The sequence below is a fragment of the Aquila chrysaetos genome, chromosome 17, assembly GCF_900496995.4.
Source record: "Aquila chrysaetos chrysaetos chromosome 17, bAquChr1.4, whole genome shotgun sequence".
Taxonomy (NCBI): Eukaryota; Metazoa; Chordata; class Aves; order Accipitriformes; family Accipitridae; genus Aquila; species Aquila chrysaetos.
In genome coordinates this window covers 21,671,841-21,688,962 of record NC_044020.1, presented here as the reverse complement: position 1 = coordinate 21,688,962, position 17,122 = coordinate 21,671,841, and the positions used below count along the sequence as shown (strand labels likewise).

Here is a 17,122-nt window from a genome sequence, read left to right as displayed (position 1 = left end):
TCCTTTTCTGTCTGGAAGAACTGGTAAAGCAGTTCTCCCTTAGCCTCCCCTTGCCTGTTGCTGCTCTTCAGTTGTGACAGAAAGATGATTCACAGGGCCATGTAGTCAACCAGATCAGGGTTAAAACTGCCTTTTTTTGCTTGGAGTTTGGTTGCAGACAAACTGTTGTGTTAAGTCAATTGAGAAGGTAGACCAGGGATGGGACTCAGGGAGGAGAGGAAGACTTAAGCCACTATGGTACCAAAAGCAAAGTATGTAACCATGACCTGAGTAATGTTTCTCTCTTTTTCAGGCATTAAAATCCCTGCAGACTTCACAATTGTCAAGTCACTGACTTCTTTCCAGGTTCCACATACTTTATTTCACTTGATCCCACACTACTGTGTAACAAGCCAGGTTTCACATAGAAACTTAGGGCATAGATCAAAGGAAATAGCGTGCATCCAACACAGCAGGGAAGAGGAAAGCCAGAGCAATGAAGTTTTCCTTATCGAAGCAGAAAACTCAGATTATTGGTTGCAGAGCCAGGGCATTCTAGTAGGAACCCTTCTTAGAGACATCTGTGGAAAGAAAGAGCAAGAAAAGGCAAAGTGCCTGATTAATTTTTAGGAAGCTATCTAAGGACTAAGAGATCTTAGGGGATGAGTTGCAACATCTTTTTGTCATTGACATAGGCATTTCCAGTTGCATTCAGATTTGGGATGCTGTGAGGACTGCACATGTAAGGAGTGCATAGAAGTGGAATAAAAATAGATCCTTTTAACCTTCCATGGTATGCTCAAGCCTTGGTCTGCATTGAGATTGTACCTGGGGTAGAAACTGTGCCCACAACTAGTGCAGTAGATTCCAATTCAACCTGCAGTCGAAGAAGGCTCTACAGCACATGATAGAATTAAATACAGAACAGAGGTGGGTTGCTTTGCTTGCTTACCACCAGTCCTCTGCTCTGTTTCAGCTGTTCCCACCTTGGAAGCCTGTTAACACTAACCTGATCTGTAAGGGAAACCATATTCTCTTGCTGCGCGGTCATCTGTAGAAACAAAAGAGGAAGGGCGGTGAACAGCAGAACTGCATGGTAGGGTAATGCCAAGCTTCTTTCTGTTTAACACAACCATTCCACTACCTTAATTTTTTACTCTTCAGACTGTGAGTGCAGGAACAGAAGAATGTCTACAGTGGGTCAGACCAACGGTCTGTCTCCCCAGCCTGTCTCCCATACAGCTGTAAAAGACCCTCTTATACATTGTGATACTTTCTAATGCAAGGACATTTTTGTAAACAGAGAACCTCTCAGTAGTGTGTCCTGATAGCCTTGCTTTTTAACTGACAATTAGTATTTTCATGTCAGATAACAATTTTTAAATTGTAGGTACTAAGCACAAAAATTCTTGTACGGGATGGAATAGCAAAGAGAGAGCATATTAGGTGACCATATTTAGCTCTGTAAAGGTTGGATTAAGAAGTCTCCTCCTCTTCCTGGCATGGTGTGGAAGGGGAAACAGGAATGGAATTCAGTATACAACATATAGGCCTGTGGTGCTGCTTTCTAAATCTCCAGTGGTAGTTTTTCCATTTTGTTCTCAAATTCTTTTTTTAAAATAATTCTTAATGTTCCATCTGCTGTTTTGGCTCATACTGAGCACGGAATAATTAGAGAGACTCAGAGTGACTCCAAGATCTCTCTTCTGTGTGCTGATAGCTCATTTAGAGCTTTAAAGGGTAAGAAATTATCTTCCTATTATCCTCTGAGACATGACATCACCCAATGGTTGGTAAGATTATTACACTACACATGAAAAGCATAGAACTAAATTCTGCCTTCTGGTGGATCAGGGTGGCAGTATGTAACACTGATTTTAAATAAATGCCTGCGTATTTTCAAGAGAGCTAAGGAGCTGGAGAAGACATGGTAAATTGACAGAGAAGCTTTCTTTCCACAGAGATGAAGCTTAAAGCTAGAGGAAGTCAAAAAACACAGTCATTTTGAACACATACACACCACAACATAATCATAGTGCTAGGCAGTCTCATCTCAAGAACAGAAGAGCAAGTGATTCTGCTACTTGAATCTGGAAGTTTTGTACAGAGGAAACCCAAGCTTGGAGTTGCAGGAGGAAGTGCACTGGAAAAAGGGAGATAAGGGAATAAGGGGCATAGACAGAACTGTGTCTGAGTGGGGGGTATAATAGTTATTCTTTGCCTATGTCAGTGAAATCTCACCAGGCTTATAGTAGTCGTAGACATACACTGTTGCCGCTTTCAGGTTCTGCACTTCAACATCTTGTTGCACTGAGATGTTAAGCTTCAGAGAAGTCTCACCTAGCTGGAGAGAAGAATAGAAGCGAGCAGAAATGCACTGGCCATCCCAAAGTCACCTACATACCAACTTCATTCCCTCTACATCAGACATGTCTTTCTCTATCTTTCCAGGTTCTTCCACCCTCTTTTGCCAAAATCTTAGCCTGCTTGACCAGCCTAGAGATTTGTATTTCTGATCTCTGAGGGTCCCAATGCAAAGTACTGCAGTTGCTAGTACTTGAATGGGCAGTTCCCTGTCGTTTTCCTCTTACCTCTTCCAAGTAGATTGTGACTTTGTCTGGTTCCATCATCTCTGTCTTTTTCACTAGGGGTATCTTCTCCAGCTGTATAGGAAGACAAGAGATGAGCTTGGTTAGCGTCATCTCATTGGCCTTCCCTGTTGTCTCACACCAAGTTTGGTATTTGTCAGTGAACCACTGCTGACTAAAGCACTTAGCCTAGTCAGGGTAAGGCCTGTGTTCCCCAGTTGTAATGGCATTGAGATTGTTGGGAGTGCACAAAGCCTTAGAAAAGATTTTCTCAGATTTGGAACAAGTGTCCTTAAGCCGCCTTCCTACTTTCAGCACTTGTAGCAACGGGAAAGATGGTTAGTAGGAGGCTATGATGAATCTTCCCGGCTATCTCCTGGAACACTGGAGTATGTCATTGAACAACTCCATGGGATTCAACACCACTTTATGGAGCATCCCTACAAATGGTACTGGCAACAACAAAGGGTCTCAGTGCACCCCAGATGATTCTAACTAGGTGCTTTTCAGCTCCTCTCTAACCTCTTGCTGCATATGTGATCCTCACTACTGAACATGAAAAACTGCACAATCCATTCTGCAAGTGGAAAATTGCCTTGTGAAATAGCCTACTATACATATATATGTAAGCTATATATAGCTTAGTTTAGTTAATTTGTGGCAAGATAAGTAGCTACCATTCTCCAGCAGTTCTTAGATGTTTGGGTATTTCTGGCTGAGCTACATCTGGAAAATAGATTTTCATATCTTCAGGGAAGGCCAGAGAAAAAAGTCTTACCGCTTTCACAGAGCGCTTCACAGGAATGAACCCTGACAGCATCTCCACCTCCACCAGGGCCATGTTACTGGTCTCACGGTCCCCTACGTAACTGAAAAAAGGCAGGAGAGAAGCACATTAGATGTCAAAGGCATCACAGCGTTTCTAAGAGATACTAATGAACTGGCCCAAACTCTGGCTTGCCCTACAGTGATGTGAAAGCTCAGCAGCATGTCTAACTGACGGGAGAAAAGGACAAAAAATCGCCCCCATCTACTTGCTCAATATGGAGACAGATTGTGCAGCAAATGTGTTATGGTAAATCTTCATGCTGCCCTCTCCAAGAGGTGGAAGGGATCTTTTATGTTACAGGTTGAGAGCAGCAATGTTGGCATTGTTCTCTTTCAGGACAGTAGGGCATGGAGAATATGGACCAAGACACTCATCCTAGACAGATGCAGGCAAGTGAAATATGGGTAGGGACTGGAGTTTCTGCTGTCTGGTTCCAGCAGAGGTTCACGCTGGAGGAGAATGCATCTCAGGGCTGGTTCAGCCCAGGCTGCCAAGTGTTCCCCAAGGGGTGAGCTCTGGCTCTTGGGAACGCTGCCACGTCAGCTGCTAGTGCTCTAGGGGCTGCTGAGCTGCTCCATGCTGACTGAGATAGTTGCTGTGGTTCTGCAAGCCACTGCCAGTGCGTTCCCATGCTTCTCCAGGCCTTAACTCTCAGTTCATCATCTCATCGTGATCTATGGATAAGAAGAGAGTCCTCCCCTGTGTCTTTGCCTCCAGAGACAGGAGGTTTTTATGGGGTTCTGGTCATACTACTGGGGCTCCTACTTCTTTCCACTGAAGAAAGAGCCTCAAGGGATCTCTTACCTGACAGACACATGGATGTCAAGCTGTTTCCTGACACCATCACATTCTTTTGGTACTGTTTCCACATCCAGGACAAAGACCTCTTCTCTTTTTGGTGGTGGGGTGTTATAGTACAAAGTGGTCTGGTGGGGGAGAAAACATCTCTGTGAAGTGCCCTGAAGTTTCCCTGTGTGAGATAAAGGACTACCTGTGCCTCTAGCTTTTAACAAATCAGTAACCAGCGGCTAACACAGTTGTCCCCAGCTGTGCTTTCTGTTCAGACATGTGCTGTTTAGCACATAGCATCAGATATATCTGCCAGATGTAACCCTCAGCACTGAGGCTCAGCTGTCTGTGATCCAAGGCTTCACTCAGTACAACATTGTCTCAGCCTTACTGAAAAAAAATATTGTTAAGGCGTGAGAAAGTATATTAGCTAAAACCCCGCCACAGGGAGAAAGAAGTGTAACTGTTATCTGTTGACATGGTAATAGTTAGTAGTTCTAAGTATCAAGAGGAAAAATACTGACAAAGCAAGTATAAAACCCTTAAGAAAGAAAGAACGAGCAAAGAATCAGAAGAGGGCAGCTCAGCAAGAGGGGTGATCACATTCCTCCAAAGAGCAGCATACACCAATCTTCCTCCACCTGCCTGATAACTGACTGCCTGGCCAGCAGGTACTCATCAGATATCTTATGCTTATTGACTATATTCAAGTATAGCCAAGTAGTATGAGTCCTAGTTACCTCCTACATGCATTAACAATAAATAATTGTTGTGTCCTCTTGTCTAGACACTGCTTGCAGAGTCTCTGTGAGCATCATAAGAGGTGGTTGAACAGAAGTGACCCAGTGAGGGAGGTTTCCACAGGGAGTGACTTGAGTTCTTTGCTGCATGAATAGCTCATAAGCAGACCACTATCAAGCTGCCAGAAAAATAAGATGTATTCTCCTGATGGACCAGTTGTGCTGGTGTACTGGGATAAGAAGACATTGGTTCTACATCAGTCCTCAACTCTGCATGTGATAACAACCCAAAGAATATTATGTAAGAAGATACACATTGCTCAGCCCCTGAAGCAGTGACATCAGCAACATTCGATACAGAAGCAGGTACTGTTCCGTATGTCATCACTCCTGACTTGAGATCTACTGATCTCTTCACAATGGCATGGCTCTGTAGCATGGGACAGCAAAGCTGAGACATTTCTGAGAAGAAGATACCATAGATGGTTGCAATAAAACCATGCCAACAGAGTATACCTGAGCTCTTTCAAGCTTGACATGATTCTGCCTAGAAAGCCAAATCCTACTCCTAAATTGAGGCTACAATGCCTGCTTAAATAGTCAGTGGCAAAACCTGACAGCTCTGTTCGTTATATATACTCACCTGTATGTAAACACAGCCACTGCCAGTCGCCTGCACTGTGTACATCCCTGGGACTGCAAGGAGAGGTGCCTGATGCAGGACCAACTTGTTGTTCCTGTGCACGTGGAACTCCAACGGAGAAGCCTCCTTGCCTTTCACTGTCACCTTCACATCTCTGATCTCCTGAGGAATCCGAGCTGCATACTGAGCGAGGGCCTGCAGGCTAACAACTGTGTCCTGAAGGTAGAGAGTCACTTTGCTGTGGAGCCATGCAGTGCAAGATCCAGCACACTAGGTCAGGCACTGCAGGGAGAACCACACTCCTCGTGGCCCTGATTCACACTCTGACACAGGCGGGTTCTATGCCACTAAGTGCATAGTGCCACAGGCAGCAGGATGACTGCTGTTACCTGGAAAGGGTGGCTTCTGAGCCCTGGGGTTAGCAGCCCCAGGCCCTGGGTAATCCCAATTACACCACACAGAAAAAGAGTTTCCCCATGGCATTCCCCTTCCCTAGTAGGGCTCACGTATCCCTGTCTGCAAAGGATGGATCTAGAGTGACACGCACATGAGAGATGTGCACATCACTCCAGGCACAGTATCTCCCTCCTTCCCCCATGACTTTCCCCAGCTTGTTACCTGTGTGGAAGCAAATCCGCCAAAGGCATTTCTTTGTCTGCTGAGCCAGTGCACAAGCTTGTTCACTGAGGCTTCATTGAGTGCAAAGTCTGGTGTGGAGACATGAGCCAGGAGGATGTAGGCTACCGTCTCAATCATAGAAGAAGAAGATTCTTTGCTACTGGAATGTGATGTCAGGAGTTCTGCTGATGGGGGGAGAAACGTGTGGAAGAGAAGAACAGTAGATCCCTATGAACGTCAGCTTCATAGTACCTTCAGCTTCATGGTACCCTTCGAGGACTGGCAGTTTACTTTACACCATCAGAAACACATGTGCCTTTCTGGGGCACCTCAGAGTGCAGAAGCCAATCCCTCCTGTCGTTTTTGTACTCCGAAGGGCCAGCTATCTATGATAGGCTCCATTTCTTCCTTTGAAAGCACAGAGATCCAGGCCCCAAATCCTCAACCAGTTAGTTCCTCTAGGAAAGAGTTCCTCTAGAAACTGATTGACTCCGAACAGAGGCTTTTTGTTTAACATACAGTCCTATTTTTATTCAGCTCTGTGTATATTCAAAGCTATGTCCCCAGGCTACTGTATTTTTGCTGTTTCTGCATTTACCGAGGATAATCCAACAGGGCTCCCTGTGCTGAAAAGCTCTAGGACTCATTTCCAGTCAGTTGTATCTGTTGTACAAGAATTGGTCACTCTTTGAGGGAGAATTGCTGTTGGGCTACCGGAGGAGCAAGAATACCCAATTTATTTTGTTGGCATCCTTACTATGCAGTGCATATGTAGGACAATTTAAGTTAGACCTGGGCTCCCACCTATGGTCCAAGCTCACAGGCAATGAATACATGAAAGTCTGGTTGAATGTTTTGCTGTAGTGATAGTAGGGGGCTAACCAAAATTCAGCTAAGATTTTAGCTTAATTGTGCCAATGTAGACATCTGCAATGGTACAAATGTGAAAACCCAAAATGCTTTTAAATTCAAAGTCAGTTTTCAGAACAAACCTTCACTTTTGAAATAAGAATCACAAAATCACTTGTTTGCATAAAAGCAGCATAAAGGCTTTAGAATTTAGCTCAGGGACTCTATGGACTGGTATTACTTCATTATGTTTACCACAATGGAAGGTTTTTGCCTGAGGGATTTGTGATTTATTGCTTCCAAGGTGACATAAGCTGAACAATTTTTTCATGAAGTGGTAGAAGGTGTCTTGGTGATGCAGCTATAGGTGACCTACAGATGGTGGCTGCAGTCACATCCTCAGAGTCAGTGGGCAGAACACAGACACATTTAAACATGTAGGACAACACCTTTCCCTCACAACTCCATTGCTCTTACCAAGTCATTGCTAACTATTATCAGTGGAAGCAAGAGCCAAAGAAAACTGTGACTTGACCCACAGGTAGTTTGTAGTGCTCCATGACCTAGGGCCTTAAGGGGACATTTTCCAAAGTGCTTGGTAAGTTAGAAGCATGAGACTGACTGGACATCAGTAAGGATGTGCTCCAGTCACTTTTTCCATCTGTACTTTCTCAGAGGTAGCTCTGAAAAAGTATTGCACTCAGTGTGTGCAATGCTACTCCTTCCAGTTTGCCCACTAGCCACCCTGTGAAGCCAGCTGGGCAGCTTTAGTGGCTATGCAGTGAGCTGCACTGGTAGCTGGTCAGGCTAAAAAACCCTCTCCCTTTTTTCTTCTGTGTCATTTTTCAGTCCCCAATGTAGTTCACCATACTGCCAGAGGAACAGCTGTGGGGAAGAACTTAAGCGAAATCAGGTTATACTGTTACCAACTGTTTAACCATAGGCTTAGGTGCTTTGAAAGCCCCACCTGGCATCCATATTCAGGATAGAAGTCAATTTTTTTCCATGTTAAAGAGACAATAGGAAGAACCAAGATCAACAGCACAGCAATGAAGATGCATCCATCCAAGGGCCTTGAGCTGAGTAGAGCAGCAGTGGGGAAGCAGTCAAAAGGTTTGAATTCTGCAAGTAAATGCCCTGACCAGCAGCTGACTAAACATGGTGAAACAAGTTTCCTCTGCAAGATCTCTTGTACTATATGTGAATTGCTGAAGAATGACAGGAGTACCACAACTCAGGTGAGTGCTTTGACCACACAAATTAAGCATGGATCATCTCTGCTGCTTTCGATTACGAATTGTCTCCTGGGTCTGAGAAAACTAGAGACTTTCACAGCTTCAATAAATTACCATTTTCTGACACAAAACACACTGCAATTAAATCCTACAGATATCAGGCCTTAAACACAGTCATTATCTCTAGAACCCAAAATCTTCTATACAGCAACAACCTACCAGTTTCCTTCTCTAGCATATCCAGGAGCTGGTCTCTCATTTCCATGTCCTTGCTCAGTGTGAAGACATAAGCCATCAAGGCCTTAACATAAAGGCTTGTCTTATCAAGTGTTACATTCTTGAGGCAATGTAAGGCATTATCCAGCATGGTGTCCTGAGAAAGGAATCCAAACCCAGTGAATTTCCTCTGAACACTTTTGTTGTGAAAATCTATCCCCAACCCTCAAGCATCCCAGCTACTGGGGATGTATTTCAGTGCTAGCCTCTCTCTCAGGGCTATGGAATGTCAAGTAGAGTGGACAAAGCATCACTCGCTGTGAGTTGAAAACAAAGATGTGCCTGGACATATCACTGGGACGGGGGATTGTTAATACACTGGAGAATCCGGCTATCAGAAGTGTCTAGTAACATGCTGGCTCAGAAGCGTCAGACCTGTATACTGTGGGTCTTGGCTCCCAAGGGGGTATGACATTGTTTTCAGAACTGTACCAGTAAGGCTGGAATATCAGCCCATCATGGCTAGAACAGTCTACACTTGGCTTGAAGGTCACTGCTTTTATTTCAGGTCTGAAGGAGAGGGGGGTTGCATACCTGAAAGGTGGTCTTTTTTTTCTCCTTTAGCTATATTGGTCAGTTTAATGAAAACTATTGCCTCTCCCTGCAAGCCCCGAGCCATTTTCAGACACAATTGTTTCCCCTGAGATCAGCTCGGAATGGCAGATGCTCTGCTTTGCTGCAAATCAGGCCATTTATATTAAGAACTCCTTACCAAGTTAAAAATTTCCTATTGAGCTTATTGTGTACAAAGGTGGGACGTGACAGAACCTTTCACCAGCTCAGACTGGGTACTCCCTGAAACCACAGACCTGGGGAGGAATGAAGGGTCTAGCACATTCCCAAGCCCTGCAAGTTGTTCAGATGTGACTTACATTCTTCTCCAGATGGAGCTCCACGAGGGCAGCAGTGATATAGGCTGTTAACGAGATTGTATCGTCCACACCACCCTGCAAGTCACACAGCCAAACATCAGAAAGGGACAAAACCAACCACTGCTTGCCTGTCATTGTATAGCCACTGAAACTGCTTATAGATGGTGTATCCAAGAGAGTACAGTAGCATGCCTCTGGGCATTCTTGGACATGTGAAGACTGAAGGAAAGCACTCCAGGCTCACTTATTGAGTATCATGAAAGTCTGGTGCTGAGAGCAGTCTCAAAGCCATATTGTTCATACAGCCTAGGCGTGCCTTCTCATAGAAGGCATGAGGCAAACCATTAAGCTATTTATTTTATTAAATATGCTACAACTGGACACTTGAACAAAGTTTTTATGATGCAGGATTTGCATACAAGAAGCAATGCAAGTTTACATACAATTCAGCTGACTGTGAGAAGCTACATGTTAATATGGGTAAACAGGCTCGCAGGAGCCTCTTCTCCCGTCAGAGAACATTGATTCTTGGGAAGTTCTGCTTGCATCCTCAGATGTGAGATGAGACTACATCTAAAATGAGGGGGAGAATTTGGGCTGAGATGCTGAGTAACATCATTCACACTGAATAGCAGAAACTTTGAAGCGTAAGGGGAGCTGGGGAAAAACCTATTTGAAAAAGTTCTGTTCAAATAGAAAACCTAAACTGAGAAATTAATGAAAGTCAGACAAGGATGAACAGTCTGCATATACAGTCTAGTTTTATTTTGTACTGCATCCAAATTTTAAGAAAAAAAGTGTAACCCTTTGCTTTACTAAAATAGCAGACTGTTTTCTTTCATAAACCTGCCTTGTATTTAATATGGGTGACTTTGTAATCCGACCAGTCTGGATTATTCCTACCTTTGCAAAGACAATGAACCCAAGTATGGCCATACTGCATGCACACTGTTCGGTACCCGAACACTAGGGCATGTTCACCAAGAGTTCGGTGCATTTCCAGCTACACTGCAGGGATCATTTTGGGGATGCCAGGCTCCAGGAGAAGTCATACTTTTTGGGCGGTGGAGAGACAACTGTGTCTTCAGATAATCCCATATTAGAGCACATAGTCAGGCCTATCTGGAGAGTATTGTGCATCATAGGGCATAAGAAGAGGGAGAATCCAGACAGGATATTCTAGACAAGCACTAAAATATAAAAATATTTCTCCCTGTGCCCTTGAAGTGCCTTGGCACAATTAGCCATGGTGCCTTTTGGCTAGAGTGAAAATGAAGAAAGCCCAGCTGACATTAAAAACTCACATAGAGGAGATGCCTGCTGTTTTAGGCCATGCTTTTTCATTCTGCTCTGGGAAGCTGCCTTGGCTGTGCTGGGCCATGGGGACATTGCTTCGTGCTACTGTGCAGAGTGGAAGAGCCTGGGGAAGCAACCGTGTGCCCCACATTGTATGCCTCCCGCTCCCACTCCCATGCCTGGCAGCCATACCTTCAAGTCATTGTTGAAGAGCTTCCCCACACTCTGGAAGCAGCCGCTGGGCAGCTGGTGCTTCTGCAGCCAGAGCAGAGCGCTGTGCACGTGATCCTTATTGATGTAAATGTGAGAGCTGGCTTGTCCAAAGGACCTGGCTACAAAAGCTGTCAGCCTGTGAGCAGAGCACAAAGGAATCCTGTGTCACAGCCAGGAGCTGAACCAGCAAGGACAATAGGTTTGGGGTGACAGTACCAACTCTGGTCACTCACCATGTGTTGCCCTGCTTGTCAGCTTTCCCAAAGGCACTGTAGGAGCCATCATCATGTTTGTAGAGCAGTTGACGCTGGTAACCTATGAAGGCAGGTGCCAGGACATGACTCTCAGTGTGAGGGCCTGGAGCATCTCAAACTGTACCCCTGCTGTGGGAAGAAGTCTTCACAGCAAGAGACTTCACCAGGTCCTACAGTCAGAGACACTGAGGCAAACCTACCACCCCACAATTCCCCATGCATCCCACAGCATCAGCATGACAAGAAGCAGTTGCACAGCATCACTGAAGTGCCCCATGCGGCTGCTCTATTTTACTAGAGCTGTTACGTGCAAGCACTGTGGGTATCTATCTGCCCTGCTGGTTTGCAGAATGGTGACATGCTCAGCCACCTCATGTCTCCCCGTGCCCCAGGGAACCCTCATGGGCACCTTGCTGTGAATAAAAAGAGCTGTAGGACTGAGGAGGAAGGCTTTTCCTAGAGGGGACCAATATGAAACCCTGTTTGTTTGTCAGCACTGATGCTAGCCCTGTTGGGACTCAAGGAAGCACTTTTTGTGGGACGTACAGAAAGCAACAAGGCCATGCCTTTAAGTTCTGAGGGCAGAACACCATCCGTATCCGTTTGCTCTTCCTCCACCCTTCACACAGTCCCACTGCTTACCCTCCACCTTGCCTCTCTGCTGCTGCCATTCTCTTGGGTAGGCCCCCCTCTCCCAGATAGCTGTCCCAACTAGCAGTACAGGAGAGAAAGGGGGAAGGAAAGGGAGTAAAATCCTATCTGTTGGAGACTGCTGAGCTTGCAGCGTAGCAGGATAAGGAGACTGGCAGGTTGAAATGCAGGGCACGTTGCAAAATGAGACACAGACACTGACATCGTATTAAATTCAGATTATACTGGACAGAGCTGACATGCCCCTACGTTATGTGTCCTAAAACATGGGGAAACACTAAGCTACCAAACTCCTATCTATTCTCAAAAGCCACTCTTTATTCCAGCTAATAGCAGCTGATACCCTGTTTCCACAAGGGACTTCCATCTGCCTCGGACTTCCAAGGGAACAAACCACAGGCATCACATAATGATGGAAATCATTAATTACCCACACCCTTCTCAAAAAAGCAGGCTTAGTACCTCAATAACAGGCAGAGGCAGAAGTCCTGCTTCTTCAGGAACACGCTTTTCCTTCCATGAGACATTTCCCTTATTCTCTGTGATACCTTCCCTTGTCACAGCTCTCGCAGTGCTCCCACTCCTGCCCTGCACCTGCCCACCAGACCAGTGCCCCACGCTCTTCATTTATAGCACCTTTGTTTTGCAGCAGAAGGAAGAAGGACAACATTACCTGTTCTCAGGAATTTCAGTGCTTCATCTTCAATTTCTGGGTCCAGTTGTTTAGTCTTATTCAAGTACTGGAGTATGAAGATGTTTGGTGCAAACTGAACCATGTTCTGTTCGCCGCAGCCAAAGGGCATCTGTAGCAGCTGGTCTAAATTTTGAAGTGCTGGGCCCATGATGTCCCCTTAAGTTTGAGGTGAAGGGGCAGGAGAAAGCAAAAGCACACACTTTTAGCAGTATGAAACAAAGGGACTGCTGACTTCTCTAAACTCTACTGGGATCCTGGAAAAGAGCCAGCCCCTCACTGAATGGAGATGATTAAGATTTCTCCTAGATTAGGCCAGCACAGAAAGGGAAGACATCATGGTTCTGGGAGGAGGGAAGGAATGCAAAGGTTGAGGGGGTCTGAAGAAAGGTGAAGAGAGCTGTCATTCCTGAGTGGGTATCAAGGAGGGAAAAGAATTACAGAGGCAATCTAGGTGGAAAGCTGCAAGGATGATTTTGGTTCACTTAGGTAGAGGTGGATGGCAGTGACAGACATCAAAGGAGATACCCAGCTTTGTGCCTTCTCCTACAGCCACTTGGGGATCACCCAGGATCATTCCTTATGAGAGGAATAAATACCAAAAAAGATTACTTCATCCACATTTCTGAGGCCAACATCACACCCCTTACAGTTTATTTCAGGAGGAACTGTGTCGATACATCATTAAGGCCAAAGCATTGTGCAAGCTCTTCCCACTGGAGACCCAAGAGCAGGGAAAGCCTTTCTCACCGATCACAGAGAAAGTGGCTCGGCCAGATCCCTCCAGCACTTCTGCAGGCAGAGTTAGGGAGAACTCTTCAGAGACGGTGTTATCTGAGGAAGGCAGAACCCAGAAATTTATCCCGTGGAAGAAGTATCACATGCAAGTATAACATCCCAAGGAGACCCAGGTGAGGCTCAGTGTGATATTGAGTCACAGCAGCTGAGACTTGCAAACAAATGCCTCAGTACAGGAAACTTTGCTAGGTAGAAGACAGACATAGACAAACTATAGTGCTTGTTCTCCCAGGCAGGGATGGTGCCACCAGCGCTTGCTCTCTGACAAATTCCCCCCACCTCTGGGTATTTGCAGTAGCCCTGTCCCTTCCATCGTGCTCTCGTGATCAACAGCAGTCAGGGATTTTTGTCCCATACCTGCAGCACAGAGAAAGGCGTTTTGGGTCTTCTCTTGTAGGACACCTCCTGGCTGCAGATGGAGAAAGAGTAGTTCAGATAGGGAAGGCAGGAAAGGAAGTCACCCTGCCTCAGCAGGCCTGTCTGCTTCCAAGAAGAAGGGGCTAAAATTCCTCTTAGCATCTTGCTAACTGCCTCAGGGGATGATCCACTGTCCCCAGGTGTTCTCCACCCTGAGGTGTGACTAACCTTCACGAGCAGAGGTTTTATCACTGTGTCTCTCTCTCCTTGCAAAGGTGTCACAGCAATCCTATTATCACACAGATCGTGTGACTCTTCTGCCACACTGCTCACAGTGACATTCACTTTGCCTGCAGGGAGCACAGGGGCACATTGCTGAGCACTTGCAGCAGACAGCTGTATATACGAGCATGGCATCGGGACCAGACATGCAGACACAGGCAAATTCCACCCCTCTTCCCACTAGCTGCCACACATCCCTCTGCTTAACCTCACCCAGCCTGGTGGCTGTCACGTTCCACACGAAGGTTTTTGCTTCGTTGGCGCAGAGGCAGCTGGTGAACTGACAGCCTGGACAGGCATCCACCTTTAGTTCTGGAGTCTCTGTGAGGGTGGTGCGCACCTGAGTGTGGTGGGGTGTACAAGGACACATTGGCGTAGTGTTAGGAACAGGCAGTGCACAAAGGAGCAAATACCATGGGTCACGAAGTGTGAGGCTGTGCTTTGTGGCCCAGATGCCAGTATCTAGGGCTCCTGAGAAGATTGTAGCTTGCCTTTGGGCTCAAGTTTTTGCTCTGACAGAGGCCATGTAATTGGGGGAATACTCACCTGGATACAGTCCTTGAGGTAGTTAAAGACAGTGGCTTTTAGGCTGAAAGTCTCTCCTTGGATCACAGAGTATGGCAGTGACAGATCCACAAAGAAAGGCTGGAAGACCCTAAGGGTAGTCAGAGGTGAGAACCCAAAGCCAATATCGGCAACACAGAAGGCGTTGGCATTCCATTCTGTGATGGTGTCAGGTACAGCAACTTGGAGAGACACTTGACCGTTGTCCCTATAGCAGGAAGAGAAAGAGGAGAACTTGCTCAGAAGTAGTCAGAAGTCTCCAGGGGTGTCTCTGGGGAGGGCAGGTAGAGGCTGTTACCAACCCAACAGAGACCAAATCCCAAATCCAGGTCTCTGGGAAAATTGTCCGTGGTTTTGGCGTCTTCTTGTTGTCAGAGCGAGGTGCAGAATCACTGTGGCCAACATGATTGTCTGCTGGAAAGCAAACGATACCTCAGAAAACAGCAGATGTAGCTACAGGTGAAATTAGTTCTTCATTCACATGCAATCTAACACAAACCGTAAATGGTTTGTGACACAGAACAAGAGTGGACAGGGTTGGTGTTTCAGTGAGAATCTGACACAGTGTGTGTGTCTTTGGGGAACACAGCTTTAGGGAGACAGAGTCGGATGAGTTTAGCCTGAGGCTTAGTCTGACAGATCCAGCAAGTTTGGTCAGGATCCAGGGGCAGACAGCATGCTCAAATGGAGTCACACTCTTTTACATAATCTGTGAAAGTGCTGGTGGAGAGCTTACATTTTCTGTGAAAAGTGCAGAACACAGGGACAGCCGATAAAGCACAGAGATTTGAGCTTTTATCTGTGATTTGTAAATCAGGTTCATTGAACTGGACACAAGCTTTGTTCCTCTCATACACAAACAAGAAACACAGCAGGATGGAAGTCAGGCATCTCAGCTGCAGGCTGGCCAGAACTGGGAGGGAGGAGCCCCTTCAGCCAAGGAGATGGACATGTCTGTTCCTTACCAACAACATTGTCTTTTCCAGAATACATCTTTTTCTCAAAGCCTGGTTGCATACAGGAAACTGGTTTCTTGATTCTAGTATTGGTTAATATTTTCATGTCCAAATTCTGGGAAAACAGTGAAGAGAGTAAATCAATGATAAATAAAAGGGAACAAGGAATGTTGAAAATATCTCATGATAGCAGGTATCCTAAGGGGGCTGGTGGTAGCTGAAACACTTTAAAATGCTGCTTGTTTGTATACATATGCATAAACTTAGAGGCTCAAACTCTGGGCAGTGCATGAGGTATGGAAACTAGCTTCTGGGCAATACTGGGGCCAATTATTACGTCTCATAAAAGTAGATTTCAACTAGATCTGTCCTTCATATGCCTGACCCTAACAATAAGCCACAGTCAAACGCCATATATCCCAAGAAAGAAATTAAGAGAAAAAAATTCTAAGCTTTTAATCTCTGCACAATTTTAGAATGGAAAGAGCTGACTGGCTGTTCACAGACAACCGTTCTCACACAAGTTAGTGCCAGTCCTGGCTTAGAAAACTGATGGGGAACTTGGTCACAACTTACTATGGATTCTGCTTTTGTCTGAATGACTCAGACTCTCAGGGCCTGTGCTTCACAAGGTGACAATATTGGGCAGAATACACGCTCATGTGCATGGACTGAGAAGAAGACATCATCACACCAGAAGAACTCATTTGATCCTGTGAGCAATCCTTGCTTTGATTTAATGGTCTGCAAATCACTGAGAACTCTTCTACTTTCCTGAAGTGCCAAAACCCTTCATGGACATGATGGGCCCTCACCCTTTCTGCAAAGGCTGTACATGCCTGTGGACTTAGTCATATGTTACAGGATCACTAATAATTGAGGTACAGTGGGATCTCCTTTAACTATCATCCAACATAGTCTAGGAGTAAGCATCTAGAAGGCAGCACAGTACCATGCCTTTGGAGGGAATCAAGGTCTGTATTTGTAAGGTAGAACTCTGCCAGTCTGAGAAGCCTAAGCAACTCAGACTCCATTTTGGGTTGTTTTCAGTGTGTTGTTACCATCTTCTCCTATTTTGAGGTCCTTTTACTTGCATATATTTCTTTAAACAGCATTCTGTCAGAAGCAGTGCTCTTGGGTTTCAGTTAGCAAACATAATCTTTTTCAGGCTATTGTGCCTGTTAGTGGACTAGCTTATTTTGCCATTTGCCTTGATAGTTAGCTATAAAGCCAACTTGTGAAGGCCTTCTTTTTATGAAAACTGCTTTGAGGAGAAGTAAGAAGAGACTCAATGAAACACAGAGTAAAGAAGTTTGCAAATAAAATAAAGGCCAACTGGTGATTGGTCAAAATATGGTGAGGTGCTCAGGTCTTATTGGCATATTCTTGCCACTCCCCCTTTGTAGATATGGTAGCCTAAACTAAGTTTGTTCATTTTCACACTGTCTTTCTCTAATCAGATGGTTTGCACTATGCTTACTTATAAGTTTCACCTTTCCCCATAATCCCCAAATGATTGTGGCTACACTGAAGAACAAGACACAGATTACTTGTAGCAATGAAAGTCAGGGCAGCTGAAGTTTGCTAAGAGTAAATTCTTGTGGGCATTCAGGATGGCATACTGGCAACCACTGGCTCAGGA

General features: G+C 45.4%; 1 protein-coding gene across 5 annotated transcripts in view; it reads right to left on the bottom strand.

Annotated features, from left to right (window-relative positions):
* Nucleotides 1-338: 338 nt before the first annotated feature.
* LOC115352483 (alpha-2-macroglobulin-like protein 1) overlaps nucleotides 339-17,122 on the bottom strand; it is a 30,917-nt gene continuing 14,133 nt past the window's right edge. For 2 of the 5 annotated variants that reach the window (XM_030040737.2, XM_041118197.1), the window contains 20 exons: nucleotides 15,490-15,595; nucleotides 14,827-14,938; nucleotides 14,507-14,732; nucleotides 14,174-14,300; nucleotides 13,907-14,028; nucleotides 13,679-13,730; nucleotides 13,274-13,357; nucleotides 12,506-12,682; nucleotides 11,161-11,242; nucleotides 10,907-11,063; nucleotides 9,419-9,493; nucleotides 8,490-8,643; nucleotides 6,187-6,371; nucleotides 5,569-5,784; nucleotides 4,201-4,322; nucleotides 3,346-3,436; nucleotides 2,571-2,642; nucleotides 2,221-2,323; nucleotides 989-1,030; nucleotides 339-560 (listed from right to left, as the gene is read on the bottom strand). In XM_030040737.2, coding sequence (XP_029896597.1) covers nucleotides 535-560; nucleotides 989-1,030; nucleotides 2,221-2,323; nucleotides 2,571-2,642; nucleotides 3,346-3,436; nucleotides 4,201-4,322; nucleotides 5,569-5,784; nucleotides 6,187-6,371; nucleotides 8,490-8,643; nucleotides 9,419-9,493; nucleotides 10,907-11,063; nucleotides 11,161-11,242; nucleotides 12,506-12,682; nucleotides 13,274-13,357; nucleotides 13,679-13,730; nucleotides 13,907-14,028; nucleotides 14,174-14,300; nucleotides 14,507-14,732; nucleotides 14,827-14,938; nucleotides 15,490-15,595 — 2,331 coding nt within the window. In that variant the 3' untranslated portion in view covers nucleotides 339-534. Of the gene's footprint in view, nucleotides 561-988; nucleotides 1,031-2,220; nucleotides 2,324-2,570; nucleotides 2,643-3,345; nucleotides 3,437-3,476; nucleotides 4,071-4,200; nucleotides 4,323-5,568; nucleotides 5,785-6,186; nucleotides 6,372-8,489; nucleotides 8,644-9,418; nucleotides 9,494-10,906; nucleotides 11,064-11,160; nucleotides 11,243-12,505; nucleotides 12,683-13,273; nucleotides 13,358-13,678; nucleotides 13,731-13,906; nucleotides 14,029-14,173; nucleotides 14,301-14,506; nucleotides 14,733-14,826; nucleotides 14,939-15,489; nucleotides 15,596-17,122 lie in introns of those variants that run through there. The other 3 variants (XM_030040739.2, XM_030040738.2, XM_030040740.2) reach the window with 3 other exon arrangements.